The sequence below is a fragment of the Gossypium hirsutum genome, chromosome A07 (genome assembly GCF_007990345.1).
Source record: "Gossypium hirsutum isolate 1008001.06 chromosome A07, Gossypium_hirsutum_v2.1, whole genome shotgun sequence".
Taxonomy (NCBI): domain Eukaryota; kingdom Viridiplantae; phylum Streptophyta; class Magnoliopsida; order Malvales; family Malvaceae; genus Gossypium; species Gossypium hirsutum.
Window position 1 is genome coordinate 94,149,894 of NC_053430.1, and position 18,850 is coordinate 94,168,743.

At 32.0% G+C, this 18,850-nt stretch overlaps 2 protein-coding genes across 3 annotated transcripts; one reads left to right on the forward strand and one right to left on the reverse strand.

The window, feature by feature from the left end:
- The first annotated feature begins 841 nt into the window (after window positions 1–841).
- Window positions 842–8,296, forward strand: LOC107955418 (uncharacterized). 2 transcript variants are annotated; one of them, XM_041116739.1, is made up of 19 exons: window positions 842–901; window positions 1,764–2,427; window positions 2,963–3,163; window positions 3,348–3,431; window positions 4,036–4,095; window positions 4,246–4,290; window positions 4,442–4,641; window positions 4,762–5,253; window positions 5,414–5,516; window positions 5,707–5,886; window positions 5,972–6,061; window positions 6,158–6,220; window positions 6,324–6,398; window positions 6,540–6,590; window positions 6,743–6,823; window positions 6,934–7,068; window positions 7,272–7,379; window positions 7,502–7,567; window positions 7,741–8,296. In XM_041116739.1, exons 2-19 carry the CDS (start codon window positions 2,059–2,061, stop codon window positions 7,810–7,812), a joined length of 2,475 nt encoding a protein of 824 aa, XP_040972673.1. In that variant the 5' UTR covers window positions 842–901; window positions 1,764–2,058; the 3' UTR covers window positions 7,813–8,296. The 2 variants fall into 2 exon arrangements, with proteins under 2 accessions (XP_040972673.1, XP_016746696.2); XM_016891207.2 differs by lacking the exon at window positions 842–901 and adding an exon at window positions 933–1,243.
- Window positions 8,126–12,149, reverse strand: LOC107955419 (WD repeat-containing protein 70). Its single transcript, XM_016891208.2, has 10 exons — window positions 11,447–12,149; window positions 11,138–11,350; window positions 10,843–11,043; window positions 10,653–10,760; window positions 10,392–10,529; window positions 10,028–10,279; window positions 9,585–9,905; window positions 9,297–9,474; window positions 9,092–9,169; window positions 8,126–8,503 (listed from the first exon to the last, which is right to left on the reverse strand). The coding sequence occupies exons 1-8, from the start codon at window positions 11,936–11,938 to the stop codon at window positions 9,307–9,309; spliced, it is 1,893 nt and encodes a 630-aa protein (XP_016746697.1). The 5' UTR covers window positions 11,939–12,149; the 3' UTR covers window positions 8,126–8,503; window positions 9,092–9,169; window positions 9,297–9,306.
- Window positions 12,150–18,850: the final 6,701 nt, after the last annotated feature.

Here is an 18,850-nt window from a genome sequence, read left to right on the forward strand (position 1 = left end):
TTAAAATTTTGGTATGAAAATTAATTTTCAATTCAGAGCTTAACTCTAAAGAAAATATTTTGGAACTTAAAAAGTTTTTAAAATACAATTTTATTAAATAATAAATAAATTTTTTAAACAGTAAATATTAATTTTATTAAAAATTATATTATTAATTTTTTAATGCAATAAAATTAAATTAATTTATTTAATAAAAAAAACTAATCTAATCCTGTTCTTATAATAAAGGGATTTATCTGGTAAATTTGCCTATTTTTAATTCAACAATATAGTAAGTGAGAAGAAAGGACAAACGAAAATGAAAAAGTCGATGATAGTACGTGAGAAGGACGCTCTTACAGGAGAAAGTGAGATTCGTGTGGCATTGTATAGCATAAATGCATAATCACTTAAATCACCGGTGCTATAAATTTCGTGTTTTCATGCAAATTAAGTCTCGCTCAAATATTATGATCGTTGCAAGAACACTTAAGTTTAAGTGTGTTAAAGAGGAATTTTGTCTAGTTTTAAGTATTATATAAAAAAATATATAATAAGATATTGTTAAAAGAATATCGTGTTCTCGTCTCTAAATCGAGAAAATATAAAGAAAGACTAGGAGCGAAACAATAGGATAGAATATGCCTTAAATCCATTTAATTTTTTTAAATTTAAAATTTAATCTTTTTATTTTATTTATTTAAATATAATAAAATTAACAATATTAACAATTAAATCAGAGTTTTGTTTATGAAAATTACAGTTATTATAAGGTATTTTAACTAAAACGATAACCCTGAAGCCCAGCGAGGCCACTGATCATGAGTGCATTTAAAAGGGTAAAAACTTAGGTAGTCACCCTTTTTCCCATTGCATGAACGCCACACGTTGAATCAATCTCCATTCTACTTTCTCGTTTTAAGTAAGTTGATGTATTATTTCTCTTTTGTTTTTAGACAATTAATATATAAAAGAACTACCAAAAACCCATGCCATTTCCATGATTTCAGTACCTTTATATCTCCTCCATTTTCTTTCATTATGACCAGGATTGAATTACATTTTTCTCTGGAAAAAAAGGGTTTCTGTTTTTTTTAGTTGAAGAGAGAGTATATAATCATGGTACGATGATGATTATTTGTTTTAGACCTGAATATTATTATATAGTTAAGCATTTCAATGAAATAGCCATAGCAATAGGATGATAACACAAAGCTTGAACCCAACCAACCAAAAGGGGAAAAAGCTCTCAGCAAAAAATGAAGTAAGCTAGCATTTGATTTGGATATTTACTTCCCACTATATATATTGTCATGTTTACAATTTAGCTGTATTTTTTTTCATTTAATTTTAATTTTTTTGTTAATTTTCAAGAAAAGAAAAGCCTAGAGATGGCTTAATCTCCTTTTCTTTTGTGTAACCTCTCCTTCTCTTTGTATTTATAACATATTCTATTTTTAGCATTTTTCTTTTTCTCTCTCTTGCTTGAAGGAACAAAAACTTTGCTAAACAGATCCAAAAGGGAAAAAAAAAAGAAAAAGAAAAACTCAGGAAAGGAAGAATCTCTCATGTTGCTCTTCCAATTAAATTTGCTGTTTTTCATCCCATGTTATAATATCAAATTTCTTTTACAATAAAGTTGTGTGTTGATTTTTTTTTTTGAAGAATATAAAGCTGTTGGGAATTTATTTATAAGTTATTGGTCTGGCATTTTCATATTTTGTTGTCAAAGTTTTGCAATAATTTTTACCAATTTCAGTTTCTTTTTTCTTCTTTGTAAACAGGGTGTTATAGTGTTTGAATCATACAGCCCAGGAATTGGCATTGGAATTGTAAATTTATGTAAAAAGAGGCAATTTTTGTATTGGATTTTAGAAGAATATATATTGGAAAAGTTACAGATTTTGAGGATCAAGAGGAAATAAAAGGGGAATTCCATTTCATATCTTGGTATAATTTTAGAGGAATAAGGAATGAACTTGTTTCATGTTAGACATGAATGACAAACTAATGGAGGAGAGATTTGTATGTATTTGGTGAAAAGAGCAAATGTAAGATGAGATAAGAGAGTGTTTAGAGATGGAAACCAAGGAAGAAGCTGAAGGAAATGAAGATCATCCACCATCACCCTCTTGGGAATTAAACCATCTTTTTGAGGTGGAGGAGGAGGAGGATGTAAAAGGGGATATTGGAGTAGCACAAAATCCTGAGCCCTCAGGGAGTTCGAATTATTCACGGTTGCCGCCGTTGGGGCATAGGCGCACTCAGAGCGATGTTCTAAATGCAGCACATCGCCGTAACAATAGTTTCCAGAGATTGAAAACATCCATGCAGAAAGCTTTGCGATGGGGTGGCAATTCGAGGGACAACAGGTTCCGTTCAAGCTTCAATCCTGAGGTACTGGCAAACCAGAAACGCCAGTGGTATCAACTCCACTCCAAAACTATGGTATTTGAACCGAGCCCTTCCCTCTTCTTTCTTTTCTTTTCATTTAGTTTTTCCTTGGTTTTCTACAACCAGTTAGTGTTTGCATTATATGCAGCTTTAAATTTGTTTGATTGAATATAAGTTGTTCTTGAAGAGCATCAGTACTTACACTGAACTTGTTTCCTCCCTTTTAGATACATTTTGTTGCACTTTGTAACCTTAATCCTACCTTGATTTTCATTTGATTTATACATCAAACATTGATGATATATAGGAAGTCATAATACATGGCTAATTGATTTTAGGTTGAATAGCCATGGAACTGGATAAACATTTTGCTCTTTCCCTTGCTTGAAATACCATTCTATAATAATCTAGTATACCTTAATGTAGGAAGTCAAGGGCATACCTTAAGTTAGTGATTCTGACAAAAATCTGCTATTGCTTGAAAGAATTTAGATGTAGAGATAAAATGGCTTGTGTAAGTTACTTTGATAGGATACTGATACATATTTGTATTAGAAGTTTGGAATCCAATTGGAGAATGTTGTTGCAGGATAAGTTTAGATATGAGCAGCCAACTTCAATCTTTGAGCACTTCATTATTGCTGGCGTTCATCCAGATACTGATCTTGGGACTGTGGAGGAAGCCTTTGCTAAGAGGAAGAAGTGGGAAACAGATATGAAAAGATCTGGGATGATAGATGTTAAAATGCTGCAGAATCATGGACCTCCACTTCCAATATTTGAACCGCAGGTTTAGTACATAATTAAATACGACAAAACTCTTCTATATTTTTGACAATAATTACATGACCTTATGGAGATTAGTTTCTCCTTGCAAATTATTATAAAAGCAAGATTTTACTTTGTGTTTATTTTCTTTTCATATATGCTGACATCATTATTCTGCCACTCACTTTGTTTTCCCTGATTATCAGATACTTTTTAGATACCCTCCTGGGAAGAGGTTAGCTATGCGTTTGAAGGACTTAGCCACCTTTTGTTTTCCTGGAGGTGTTAAGGTTTGATCTCACTATTTTACTGTGATACTCTTGTCTACTGCAATATCAATTCTTTAACGTGGTGTGAACCGTCTTGAATGAGAACAGTCATTGGGTTAATTTGTCTGAAATTCCTTCTGTTGGTTCACACACAGCATTTGAAAATTCACTTTATCATTCTGATATTTAACCTGTTTGAGGGGAGAAAATGGTTATGATTCACTGAAGTTTAGCCTTTCTATGATATTGTAATTTGTAACTTGGTGAACAAGTGAGCAAATTGCTTGTGATGATCTACTTGAAAATTATCATCTGTTAGCCTTACATATAGGAGTAGCTAATGACATTTACCAGGAATGTGGAAGAATTTGCAGGATATGTTCCATAGCCTTACATAAATCATTTATAGTGATTGCATATAACTTTTGTACACATATTACAAGAAGCATCTTTCCCTTTTTCATATATATTGTATCTATAGTTTAGTTTTTAAGTTGTAGTCTTCAGCCCGAAATAGGATTTTGATGGCTTCTTGTATCTTTGTTCATTGTACTGGATTTTTTTTCCTTTTCTGGGTATTAATATATATGGACCTAATCCGAACATTTATTTTTCAATGAATTAGGCACGATTGCTGGAAAGAACTCCGTCATTTAGCGAGCTAAATGAGGTTCTTTATGGACAGGTATGCCAAATTAATGCATCTCTAATTGTCCCGTGTTTGAACTGTTAAAGGATTCTTGTAATGCATCTCTGTTTTATAAGTTTACTTGCTTCATCTTCCATTGGCCAAAGTCCAAAACGTAACATTTTCACTATTCTATATTCTCCACAGGAGCATTTAAGCAGAGATGATTTCGCATTTATTTTTTCACTCAAGGTACATTTCGTATGTTCTCTCATGTCAGTACTGCTGACTCCCACAACAACATAAGAAGTTGCCTGTTCTGTATCTCAGTTTTTTTCACTTGTTTGTTAGAGGAAGAGGACCTTATATTAGGTTGTGAAACATTTTATGCTCCCTTGGTTAGGTGGCAGGCAATGCTACGGTTTATGGCGTTTGCTTGCATGTACCAGAACTTGTACAAAGACAGCCTGGTAATTTAGGTGGTTCATCACGCCTTTCTTCAATTGCAGGATCAAGCAGACAGTATATGGTTTCTGCACCTCGATGCTATTGTTTGCTAACTAGAGTGCCTTTCTTTGAGTTGCATTATGAGATGTTGAACAGGTTAAAGTTTAATCCCTTTTCCCCCATCACCTGTGAGAATTGTTTATCACCGAAATTTGAACAATATATAGCTATAATATTTGCTGATAACTGAATTCTCAAGATCTTACTTGCATGCAGTATCATTGCACAGGAGCGCCTGAATCGAATAACCGAAGTTGTTAGTGAAATGAATCCATCTCTTGATGATCTTGCGCCGTCTTCCTCGAAACAAGATAATCAAATAAATGATAACACCTTCACCAGCACTCCCAACAGCGAGTATGTTAACGAGTGGATGGCTTCTGCATTACCTGTTAACAGCACTGTAGTTCTTAGTAGTGACACTGCTGCCAATGATGAGGTTTCATCTGCTTCTTTAAAGATAAGTTCACCATTGTCATCTGGAAGTGTAGCTGCGAGTGATGCTTCGGATTGGGGTCATGTTAGGGAAATAGAGAAGGATGTTAGGAAGGGTGTGCTATATATTGATGATAATGCATCCGAAGCCTCAGAAATTCGTTGCAGTGCTTTGGAAAGAATAAATGGCACCCATGAAAATGGACAAATTTCTCCAGATATTGGATCAGTTTTCAGCTTGCGGAGTCGTACTTCTTCTCAATCACTATTCAGGTGGTGAATTATGATTAACTAAACTGCTTTGTTTACGTTTATATTACAATATTCCTCAACAAAAGAAGTTTCCATTTAGATTACTTCTCTTAGTTTCTTGTGGTTCTTTTCCAGTTTTTTCCGATCACAATTTTCAGTAATATATTGTTATCTTTGGCAGTCCAGCTAGAAGCCTGACATCAGAGGATGATGAAGAGGAGGATGACCTTTTCTGGAATAATGAAAAAGAATATGGAGATGACTTGATAATGGAATGGGCTAAGGTTAGTTTTTCTCTTGTTTCTGATTTTTTGCATATCATTGAGGCCTATGTTAGTCGGGTGACTCAGGTGTTGGTATCAGAGCATATACGGGTATAGAACTCATGTACTTCAAGAAATGAAGAATCAGAGTAGCATAGATTTTGGTTATTGAATTTCCATTTGATCTTTGTGTATCTGATCTCTTTGATAGGAAAACAAAAATGATCTGCTACAGATAATTTGCAGTTATCATGCTTTAGCTCTTCCACAACGAGGAAGTGAAATAGTTTTTCAGCCTCTTGAGCATTTACAGGCTATCGAGTATGTGAGACCTCCGATATCAGCCCTTGCCATGGATGAAAGCTTTTTTTATTCAATGGAACCTTCTGAGGTATTTCTTTGTTAACAGTATTTTCAGTCAGGTATTTCCTTCATAACTTATATATTTACTTAGATGTCACTCAACTTGGTGAAAGATCAATGCGAAGTTCGCAGCAGCTGAGGAAGCTCTTGCACTTTCAGTATGGACAACTGCAACGATTTGCCGAGTTCTCTCTCTTGATGGTGTAATGTTCTTTGATGCATACCTTTTCTTTAGCTGTTTCTATAACCATCAACATTTGAATTGCAAATGAAAATGAACCTTATGATTGTTCTTTCAGATTTTGGCAGTGATTGCAGGAGTGTTACTGGAAAAACAGATTGTAGTCGTTTGCCCGAACCTGGTAAGTTAAATCAGTTAGAAGAGATTGTATTTTTTATTCCTATGTCAGCTATAAAACGTAGTATTGGGGTGGCGACAGTAATTTTCATCTATCATCTATGCAGGGTGTTCTATCGGCCGTGGTGTTATCCCTTATTCCTATCATTCGTCCGTTTCAGTGGCAGAGCTTATTGCTTCCAGTAATCTTCCATAACCTTCATATCCCTGCTGCTCTTTCTTTGAAAGTTGACAGATATCTTTGTGGATGTAGCTGTGTTTCAATTAAGACTAATTCATGTGATCCACTATTTCTCATTTTTGTGAAATTCTCTTGCACTCAGGTACTGCCTATGAGGATGCTTGATTTTCTTGATGCACCTGTTCCATTTCTTGTGAGTTTTAGTGTTTTATTTTTGGGTGTCAAAAAAAAAAGAATAGTACCCTTTTTGGTATTTGTCAAGCAGGTCAAAGCTTTTACTTTATATTACGCATGAATGAAGTTAAAAACACAGACGCTTGGTATCACATTTCTTTCATTTTGTAGGTTGGCGTACAAGATAAACCAGCTGATTTGAAAATGAAATCAACATCCAATCTTGTTCAAGTTAATTTGCCCAAGAAACAGGTATTTTTGTGGTTTTTGAACATAGTTTTGCACTTTATTGGTTAGTATCGCAGGAAGTGTTTTGCCCTTACTCCCAAGCATTGTTGTTGGTTGTTTCGACTGTTCTTCAGGTGAAAACATGTTACGTGCCGCAACTTCCTCAACGGAAAGAGCTTGTATCAGAACTAGGGCCGATACATTCCACACTTGCATTTGAAGGTTCAATTGCTAAGAAGCATCCTACATATAGGTGCAATGAAGTGCAGGTGTATACTCATCACCACTACCATAATATGCTGTTTCTACTTGCATGCCAACATGAATTCTGTTTTAACAGTAGATTTAACCATCCAAGTTGTTTTCTGTTCCTTTAGCTTACACAACCATCTTTTTTTTTCTGTACTATGTACATTCATTTTCCAACAGCAACTAACTTCCGACCAAATATTTTACCTTTTTACGCACTCAGGCTGAAGCTGCAATCCAATTTTTGGCAATCATGAGGGACTACCTAGAGTCACTCTGTGCAAATCTGAGGTCTCATACAATTACTAGCGTACAATCAGACCAGGACCGGGTTGGGCACTTCCTATGCTTCTAATATTATGCTGTTGGTTCTTCCAGTTTGTTTCCTAATGATTACTGCAGAAATGCTACATGTTTCTCAGCTTCCTTTTTTAATCTTTGATTAACTAACAGGTTTCCTTGTTACTTAAAGATAGCTTTATCGATTCTTTTCCGATTAAGGACCGGCCATTTATTAAGGTATTTTATGCAGTTTTGGTTTTAATGATACTTACAAAGCATACAACTCTCCATACTAATGCTGAAGTGTGTGAATGATTTAAAATTAAATCTCAAATGTTCAGAATGACTGCTTAGACTTGGTAACTGAACAGCTTCAACTACTTCACATATTCCTGTTTTGTTGTTTGCAGCTATTTGTAGACACACAACTATTCACCGTTCTATCAGATTCTCGTTTGTCAAGATATGAGAATGAGAACTAACTTAAACCCCCCACTAACAGGTATGTTGGCATCAGGTGAAATTTCCTAGATGCAAAAAGCTCCATCAGCTATAAAAAAAAGAAGAATAAGAAAAAAAGAAATGCACTTTATATAGCCTGAAAGTGATAGTATCTGAAACTATATTGGTACGGTACTGACACAAAGCCATGTCAAATGACAATGGCTGCTGCAGTGGAAGAGCCATAAAATGCGAACTCACTTGCAGCAAACGATTGGGAAAAAATGAATTTTGTAACATATAATGATAATAATAATAATTGGGAAATGCCATAGAGAAGGTTGCAAACAACTGTTATCATCCCTAATATTTTATGGGATGTGATGCTTAGAAGATCAGAGATTTGTTATTACTCGTGAATCCTTGTAAATGTCAATAGTTTAATCGCACAGTCTATAGAGCAACTCATATTCTTGGTCATTGTATTTAGCTATAAATGTTACTGGATCATCTGTTCTTCTATCAGCTTACACATCAAAGCTTCGCAAACTAACCTACCCTCTTTGACCACGAAGGACAAACCAACCATCATTAATAAAATTTATCACTATCCCTTACAGCTAAAAGTAGATTTCATTAAAGATACTATTCTCACCATGAAAGTCTAACAGGGCTGTAGTAGCCTAATCTTTTACAATGATTCACCATGGGCAGTAAGTTCAAGGATCCATCCTGCATAAAATAAGTAAAATATTCAGTGAAGAGCCCAATAACTAATCGGTATTAATCATGCCGGGTATTAATCATTCCAGTTTCGAACCGGCATATGAAAAAGAGAATTATCTGAATATCTATGATTAAAGGGTAAAACAAGCAATGGGTAAATCTTTGAGTGATTGTAAGGTTACTATCTATACATGGCAGCTTGAAGTAAGGTTTAACAAAAAAGAATGAATCAAACAATCCCAATTAGAAGAAGATAGGTATAACCCAGCTAAGCTTCAACCATGAGCAGTTGACCACTCCAAGATATACAAAAGAAAACATTTAAACAAGAATTAATTGCTTATGCAATCAATTTCTATGATTCACATTGGACAAATCTTTAGCTTGATTGTGCATATTTCTATTTAGCATGTAATACGATATACCCATTGATATTATTGTGTATTATGATAAAAGTACAAACTAATTTTGACATGAACCCTACAATTGGTAGGACAAATGAATCAATCATTTTTTGAGGATGACATGCAAATAATAAATTACAGACCAGTCGAACAAGACAAGAATGTCAGCAAAAAACATCAATAATTGCACCTTCCAGATAGCCAGTTCAATTCAATGAGTTCCGTAGGAGCCATATTAACTTGGTAACATAGAGATCGTACATATCAGCTGCCAAAAAAAGGGTCAAGAGTCAGAACCTTAACAGTAAGAAAGTAACCTATGTATAACTATCAAGCATTGGATAATCATCATTTAGAAAAGGAAAAAAACTAAAAAGTAGAGAATGAAATGCCACCACAATCAGATCATTTCTCTTCATCCTCAGAATCTGACTTTGCAAAAACAGGTTCTGGCTGGGTTTCAGCATATGCAGGAGCAATGAACTTTGGGTCTTTTGCTGCAACATCAGCGTACTTAAGTATAGCTTCTCTAGGATCTTCTTCCATCCATGTTTCTTTGATCATTCCCCCTTGCTGCAATGACAGGCAACAGGTAAGTCTCTTCCACCAGCTTTAGTTATACAACATTAAAATTTTAACAAACCCAAGACAGGCAAGTTCTTAGAAAGGAAAAACACCATTACCTTAAGAAGGTACTGGGTCAACAAACTTCCCTTGGTTGAACCGACCCTACCACCATGTCCTGGTCCTGTTATTGGAAGTTCAGGTTTATGTGACTTGACAGGATCCTTCAGTATCTTCTCCCGTTGACGCTTACGGCTTGGTTGGTCTCTAAATAATGGTAGTGCATGAGGATTGTGAATCACAAGCGGTGCCTCAAAATCATCAACAGATTTCTTCCTAGGTGCACGTGCAACACAAACAAGAGCTCCTCTCTCACTAAGTGTTGGATCATATAGGACATGAGTCCCTCCTTGGCTTTTGTCTCCTGATGTAGCAAATATCTAGAAACAGAAACAAATAAATTAGTGTATTATTTTATTGTTATAAGTTAGTGCTTTCTTACCATGCATGCATATGAATCTGCGCTTAGGATAATGCAGAGAGAGACAACACTATGACATACCTGATTTAATCTTGGGTGCCAAGCACACTGCACCACACTGCAACAAGGAGATATCCCAACTCTTTGAACAAGTTCAAGTTTTGAACAATCATAAAAACACAGCAAACCTCCAACGGTACTTTCCTTCTCAACGGATGTTCCAGTTAGAAAGAGTTGCTCATCGGGACTAAATGCAATATTTGTTTGGGCATAGTTATTTGGGAGATCATCAAACACCTTGAGAGGGGCTTTAATTTGGCGTAAATCCCAAATCTGACATTTATTCACAATTCATGACAAATATCAAGATTCTAGAATGTATTTTTTTGGTTTTGGGGTTTGGGGAAGAGGGGATTTCATCACCGTCTGAAACTCTGAAAATTACCTTGAGTGAACCATCAAAGCTTCTGGACAACAAAGTTCTCCCATCACTAGAAAACTTAAGCCCAGTGATATCATCAGAATGACTTTTTTCAATGTATATATCTGGTCTGCTTCCCCATCCAGGCTTAAGGGTCCATATCTACAAAATAGTTCAAGCAATCAATACATCTGATTTCTGAGAAAGCAGAAGCAGCAACACAACACCAAGCCATTTTGCAATCAATCAACATAAAAGAAGTGTTTAGATATCAGAAACAAGTACCTGTATAGAACCATCACCAATTCCACCAGCAATACATTTCCCTTCACGATCCCATGCACATGTTGTAACAGGAATTCTTCCTGGCCTTGCAAGTTTTGGTTTGATAACCTGGATAATAAACAAGTGAACCATTTTCTTACCTAATTCGCTTCCAATAAAATCAGCAATGTAAACACACACACAAACACACCTGCTTTTGACTTTTGAAGTCATTCACATCCCATATACGAAGTGATCCATCTTCAGATGATGTCAAAATTGTCTCCTTGGTTTTTGGATGCCACTCTCCACAAGTCAGCCCCGATATATGTCCCTTAGTATTCTTCAGATCGCGAATATACATATCCCCTTTTACAAACTCGCCTAAAGTAAGTCCATCTCGATCATATATCTAAATTGAAAATCAGAATACAATCATGAGCAACTATTCAATCAATACTAGAACATCCCACAAAAACACACTAATTACTTATGTAAGAAGTAACCTTAGCTTGAGCAGAGCCAGTGACACATAAGAACCGGTCTGATGTGGGACTCCAGCTTAGATTACGAACTTGGTGGCCTTCAAATGGTTCAAGCTGTCTAAATGATTGTAAACGAGAATTCATTCCTTGAAAATCAAACATTCGAACCGTATAGTCAAAACTACCCGAAAGAACCCTAGAGCCAGAGTGATCAATCGCAAGAGCTGAAACAATCTGAAAGCATTAAACATAATTAGGATTAATTACATTAGTAATAAGAGATAGAAAAAAGGAATTTTACCTTGGAGAAATTACGATTAAATGAATTACCTTAGTATGCCCTTTGAGAACAATCTCATTGCTTATTGGAATACGATAACGGTTCTCCTCCTCATCCTCCTCTGAGTCAGAACTCGGCCCAACTGGCGGGCGTGGCGGCCCAATCATGACATCGTTATCGTCATCCTCACCGGAACCTGGAGGAGGCGGAGGAGGTCCTACCATGACGTCTTCGTCATCCTCATCAGGAACTGGACCAGGTGGCGGACGAGGCGGGCCAATCACGGAGTCATTAGGGTTAGGGTTGGGAGACTTAGAATTGCGAAGGGAATCGAGCCAAGCTTTGGAAGAGGAAGAAAGAGACGGAAGGGCTTCATTGGTTTTATTAGTACTATTACTAGCGGTGGAGGCAGCGGCTCCGGCGGTGGAACGGCGAGTGGAGTTGTGAATGGCTTCAAGAGAGGTTTGGGATTTTTGCCGCTTACCAAAAGCAAGAGGGAACTGAGCTCTGATTCCGTCGTAAATTTCGGCTTCGTCTTCCATTTCGTTCTTTCCCCTCGCTGTTCGCTCGAATTCGAAAACGTAACTTTATTTTTGATTTACAGAGGATTATAGCTGTAGACTGTAGTAGGCTCCTGGTAATGGTATAGCCCTGGTACCTGAGCCACCCAAATCAAGCCAAGGGGTTTAGCGGCTTGAAAATGGAAACAAGCGGGCGGTACTTTCTTGGTCTTGCACTGTTGTTCAGCCTGGGCTGGGGCCACTTTTTCGATTCATTAATGGATTTTGTGCTTTTTCATTTTCGGCCCCTTATAATTTAAGGCTGCCAACTTTTTGCCCGGATAGTGGAGACTTTGAGCCTTTGAATCGATCGGTTTATTTGGGTTAATTCACTAAACATCCCACCTAAATTTTAAAGTGTTATAATTAAATCCTAAAACTATCAAATCTCATTTCAATAAGGTCTTTCAATCAACCTAGCTATTACCTTGGGTGTTAAATAATAACTTAGATCTAACATAAATAATGTTTAAAATATATTTATCAAATTGCAAACACGTTGTATCTAGAGGCGAAATCAAATTTTTTTTTGAGGGGACTGAAATTAAATTGTATATTTTTACAATAATAAAAATTTAATTTTACCATTTTAATAGCATATATATATTTATAATTTCTAAAGGGTTAAATCAAAATTTTATCATTTTTGAAGAGGTCAAAGAATAATTTTATCTTTAAAAATTTTCCATTTTAAAGGGGGTTGGGGTGCCTGTCGACCCCTGAGTTCGCCACTAGTTGTACCTATCGCATAAATGGTATCATGTTAAAAAAATAATCCCCTAATTTTAGTTACATTGTATTTTAAAAAAATGTAATATCCAAGTTTCCCATATACAAGAATGAAGCCATAATTTTGTTGTTATGGAAGGCTGAAATAAAATAAAATAAAATAATTAGAGGGTGAAAGCATGAATTTTATATTAAAAAACCTTAAATTGAATTTTATAAAATATTAAAAATGACAAATAAATACAATTGAAGCCTTAAATAATATGTTTTAAAAATACTTCATCTCAAATTTTAGTTTGCATTTAATACTTAAATTTATATATATATTTTGGTTGAATAATACCTACATTGAGATTTGAGATAATAGAGACACATGATATAATTAGTGCAATTAAACTTTTAAATTGTATTTTCAAATATCATACTTTAAATAATTTTGCATGAAAAAAGTAAGTTGTGCGAAGTTAAAAAAGTTTTTAGGGAAGTCAACATTATAAATTGTATACTTTTATGATAACAAAAAAGAAATCTCATCATCTTAATTTTCTAAATCTTTATAATTTTTAAAAGATTAAATCAATTTTAAAAATGAACTAAAGTACAATTTTATCGTATATTAATTTAAAATTTTTAATATTATAAAAGGACTGAAGGTAGGGTTTATTAGGTTTTTCCTCTAAGATGAGAAGAGATGAGAAAAGAGTGTAGTTGAAGTCATTCTAATAGAATATTTTGAACTTTTCTTGTTGTCGCGGACAACCAAGAACCAAACACAGACTCATATGCGCAAGCAAAGAAGCAAAACCCATTGAAATTAACTATGATATACTTTTTGACCCAACAATTACAAAACAAACCAACCCAAAAAAAACCCCAACAATGTCGGGAACCGATGGTACCCCAGAAATTGGCTTAGGCTCTTTCAATACCATTAACATAGAAGGAACCAATGCCGGAGCTACGATGATCATCCGTAACGGCACGTCTGGCGAGCACGAAGGCTGTTGCTGCATCAACATTTACACCAACAGCAACGTTCAAGGTTGTAACAGTTCTGTGTTGGTGGGGAGTAACATAAAAATGAAGAATCCAGGAGTGCATATCTACTTGGGAGATCTTAAGTTCGGCGGAGGAGGATGTTCAAAACCCAGATCATTTAGTAGAAGAAGAACAGGCGGTGGTGCTACAGTAGATTTTAGTAGCGTCTTTCTGTTTGTATTTGTTCCTGTTATTTTAAGTCTCTTGCTTTCTCATGTGCTGCTTTAGTGAGCGTTAATTGTATTTGTTCATAGTTTATTTATTGTTATGTTGAAGAATACTATGGTTTGTTGTTCATACTTCATTCTCCCAATTCCCCCTAATTTTGGGATTTATTCTGCATATAATTATAAATATAATGGTCGGTTTGTTTATATGTAAAATATTTTACGGAAAATATTTTCTGTATTTTTTTTTATGTTTGTTTCTCAAAAAATAGTTTAGTCAACGGAAAATGACTTACAGATAAAATAAACCTTTTTTCATGGAAAATAACTTGCCTTTTTGAAAAGCGTAAGTCATTTTTCAGAAGAAAGCTTATTTATAAATAATTTTATTTTTATATAAAACTTAACTTAAATCAACCTTAATATTATTATATTGATAATAAATTTTATTTTTATTTTTAAAAATATTTAAAATATTATAGTTTTAATATTATTAAACATAAATAATTATTTATTTATATTTAGTCATATAATAAATTATTAATATAATAAATATAAATTATTATTTTAATAAATTATTTAATATTTCAATTTTATTTTAATAATAAACTTTAAAAATAATAAATTTAAATAATATTATTCACATATTATTGAAAATATTCAATATTAATATTTTAATAATAAATATTTATTACAATTATAAATATATTAATAATAACTGTTTTGTAGTATAAAGATTAAAATATGTCATAAGTCTATGTACACTTCACAAATTTGTAATTTAGTCTTTGTACTTTTATTTTCAAGAATTTAGTCCATTTACTTTTCAAATTTGAAAATCAAGTCTAATTGTTGACATCGTTAAATTTTTTGTCAATTTTGTTGATGCCACATTTTTAAATAAAAAATAATCATTTAATAGTCATGTAATTAAAAATACTCATTTAGTAGTCATGTAATTAAAAAATGACGTTGTAATGAATCTAAATTTAACATAATATTATTAATATATGCAAAAACAATGTAAAATGTAAAATTATAGATAAAAATAAATTCAATTAAACAATGAAAAAAATAAGAAAATCTCAAATGTATGTTTGTTTAATTGAAAACAACTTTTATGAAATGTCACTTTTGTTTGCCTCATATTACATTTTAGTCACTTACGTTATCATTTTGTTATGATGTAGTCACTTTATCGTTAAGCTTCATTACCTCCCTAATGGCAATCCTATGTGACAGTCCAAATGGGTTTTAAATACTAACTTGGATGTCTAATTAGTATGAGAATAGTTTTTTTAGTCAAAATGGAAAACAAAACTAAAATAAAAAGAAGATGAATTGTTTTTCTTTTCCAATTCAAGGTGTAATTAATTTAAAATTTTCAATTAATTAAATTTATTCAATTAAAAATCTACTCTCGTCCCAGTAAGTTGGCATTTAAATCCCATTTGGACTGCCACGTAGGATTGCCGTTAGGGAGGTAACGGAGCTTAAGGAGAAAGTGACCACTTCGTAACAAAACAATAACGTAAGTGACTAAAATGTAACATTTAAAACATAAATGGCTAAAATGTAATCTGAGACATACAAAAGTAACTATTTTTGTAGTTTACCCATATATTTTTAATGCAATGTGATATAATTAACTTGCTCATGAGTTGGGTCATCCATCCAGGCTCGAAAGCCTGTTTAAAAAATAGAAAAGTTTAGACAAAATACGATACTCAAAAGATGGGCTTGAGTAAAACTTAAGACCAAATTTCTATATGAGCTGAGCCTTGGGCAAGATTTTATAGTCGAAGCTTAGCCCAACCCAAATATATTATATTATAGAAATTTCATATTAATTATATATATTATATTTATATTAAGTAACCAACTTAATAACAATTAAACCCATTACCCAAAACCTAAAAAAAATATACTCAACTAAATAACTCAATCCAAAATATAAAATTTTAAAAATTATATTTAATACAATAAAATATTCATTATATTTATTTGTGTTTTTTTAATATAATAATACATTTATTATATTTAAGGTATTATTTATTAATGTCTTAGAAAACCTTTATTTTAACCTTTTTTAGTGTTTTATATTTTTTAAAAAATATTTTTAAATAAAAACTAATCTAAAAAAATTAAATATGGACGGATCGGATTGAGTTTATCTTTTTTAAATTGAGTCAAATTTGAACAAATAATAATTTTTTTTTTAAAATAGATCGAATTTAAATTTAAAAAATTAATCTAAATACATTGCATGGATCTAACCCGAACCCATTCCGAGCTAACTATGAGCAGCTGTAGATTTAACCTATTATTCCTATTAAAGTATGTTATATCATGTTAATTATGTGGAAATATAATTATTTGGTTCACATGTCATCCACGTCTACATTAGTAATCTTCAATAGGAAATGCACCGTTTCACCTTTTATGAAATAAATAAATAAAAAAATCAGCCCACATGTTAGCATGTGGAAGATTAGTTTATTTATTTAAGTAATATTATGTGAAGAAAAAATGGCGGTGGGGTGGTGGAGCATGATTGATGATGGTGCATCATGGCTTTAACTTCCTAGTTTTGTTTTCTGTACTACATAACTGATGACCGAACATTCTTTTTCTTTAATATAGCAACTCGGTACTTCTTTCTTTCTACAAAGGATAAGACAAATCTGTCCACATGCATCTTTCTCTCTATCAATTCTCTAAATATTAATATCCATATGTTTAATTAGGCTTTTATATAAAAATTAGAGTAACAACAAATTAATTACGAAAATAGAGTGTTCGTTACAATAATTTTGGGTACTGTTAGTAGCGGAGTCAGAAATTTTTTTGGGTTAGAATTAAATTGTATTATGATAGTAAAAATGTAATTTTATCATTTTAATAGTTTATATCTTTATAATTTTTAAAGGATTAAATTAAAATTTTATCATTTTTTGGGCTAATGTGTAATTTTACAATTATTAATTTAAAATTTTAAAATTATAAAAAACTTAAATGAAAAAATTTTCATTTTAGGGGAACCGGGATGTCAACCCCTTAGCTCTTCAATAAATTAAAAAAAAAAGACTGAAAAGGTGAGAAAAAAATATCTTTTTGGGTGTCGTCTAACCCATTAGTGACACTAGTAAAATAAAAAAAAATAAGATAAGAAAAAGAAAAGGTTGAAAAAGAGAAAAAAAAAACCTAATTTGTGGTTCTACTAGACAATAAATTTTTTACTACATTTAATCCTTAAAATCATAGTTTTTTTTTCTTTTTAATCAAGAGGATGCCGCTTGACACATTGGCGGCACCAATTAAAAAAATTATTTTTTTTTACTTTTTCAGTTTTTTATTTGATTTTTATTTTTAAAGTTCATCAGTGCCACTAAAATATCAGGCGGCATAAAATTTTTTGTAGCAAACACTCCATTTTCATAATTAATTTGATGTTTACTCTATTTTTATAATAATTAAAATTTTAATATTATTTTTATAAAAAATGTTTAATTCAATTAGATGTTTTATTATTTTTCATTTTGACTATGGAGGGGTATTTTCTTTCATTACCATTATCTATAATAACATTGGGTCTTGAATGTGTTTAAAGAATGATATTTATAAGAGAAGAAAGGTTAATCAAATTGAGAAAATAATAGAAATTCTAACAGTAAAAAAAAAAACTCCATTATTTCTAAATACTAAAAGTATATATGAATTATGGTTTAATGTGCAATTATATATACGAACTTTAATTTTGTGTAATTTTATATATGAAATTTTGATTTGATCCGATTATTATAAATTATTAACACAATTATTGATATAACATCGTTTTATTTATATATAAAATAAAAAATTATATTTATCCAATATAAAAATAAATTGAAGCATTTATTTCTTTAAATGTGTATGATTAAATCAAAATTAAAATTTCAAATATACATTTAAACCACAATTAGAATCTCACCTAATAGTTATACCAAATTAAAATTTATAAATACAAAATTACACATTAAATCAAAATTGAGATATAATTTTAAGATTTATATCATTTACAAAATTTGTCTTTCTACCTTTCTCTATTTAGTTGGCCTATAACATGGAAAGATTCCTTCCAATTCAATCATAACAAATAAGTAAAGCCACCCTCACATAGATTATTAATTTATTAGGACATGATGGGACCAGGTTTTTGTGTCTTTACAATTATAAATTAGGTTTTTTTCTTTAATTTGTATTTAATCACTGTTTGTTCTATTAAAAATAATGGAAGTAGAAGTTGCCAGTATTACTTTAGCTTTGATGTTGAGAAGGTCACATGTACATCAATAATTCCTAAATTCTTGTCATATTTTGAAGTTAACCTTACCCTTTTCTTCACCTTCACCTGGAAATGATTTCAACCATTTTCCCCTTTTTACTTTTAAAAAACTTTTTAGTATGTTGAATCGAATAAAAAAATTTTGAGTTAATTGAGTTGAATAGTTTTATTATATCATTTTAATTCGATGTGAAATTTTCTCGAATCGAGTAGAGTTAACTCGAATCAAATGAAATTGTTCGAATTAAATTAAAAAAATTAAACATGTGAAATTAAAATCTTGTTATAATATAATTAATTCCATCTTAGAATGTGTATAATAAACTTATTTAGCTCCCTAAATTATTATTTTAAAAAAATTTTGAATTTTTAATTTTTTTTATATAATTTTAGAAGTTTTTAAAAAAATTATAATTATAAAAAAATATAACTTTTATTGAGAAAGAGATCAATTTGTTTATTTTTAAAATTAATAGGGACTAAATAGGTATTTACACTGTTTGTTAATCGCTTAGGTTGACTAAATGTGATTTCATATATGTAAATTTGTATTACTTATATGTTTATGTTTATTCTCTTTTATCTATTCACCATGTTTAGTGTCGGAGAAACTTCCATTAAAGTCCAAAAGCTTCC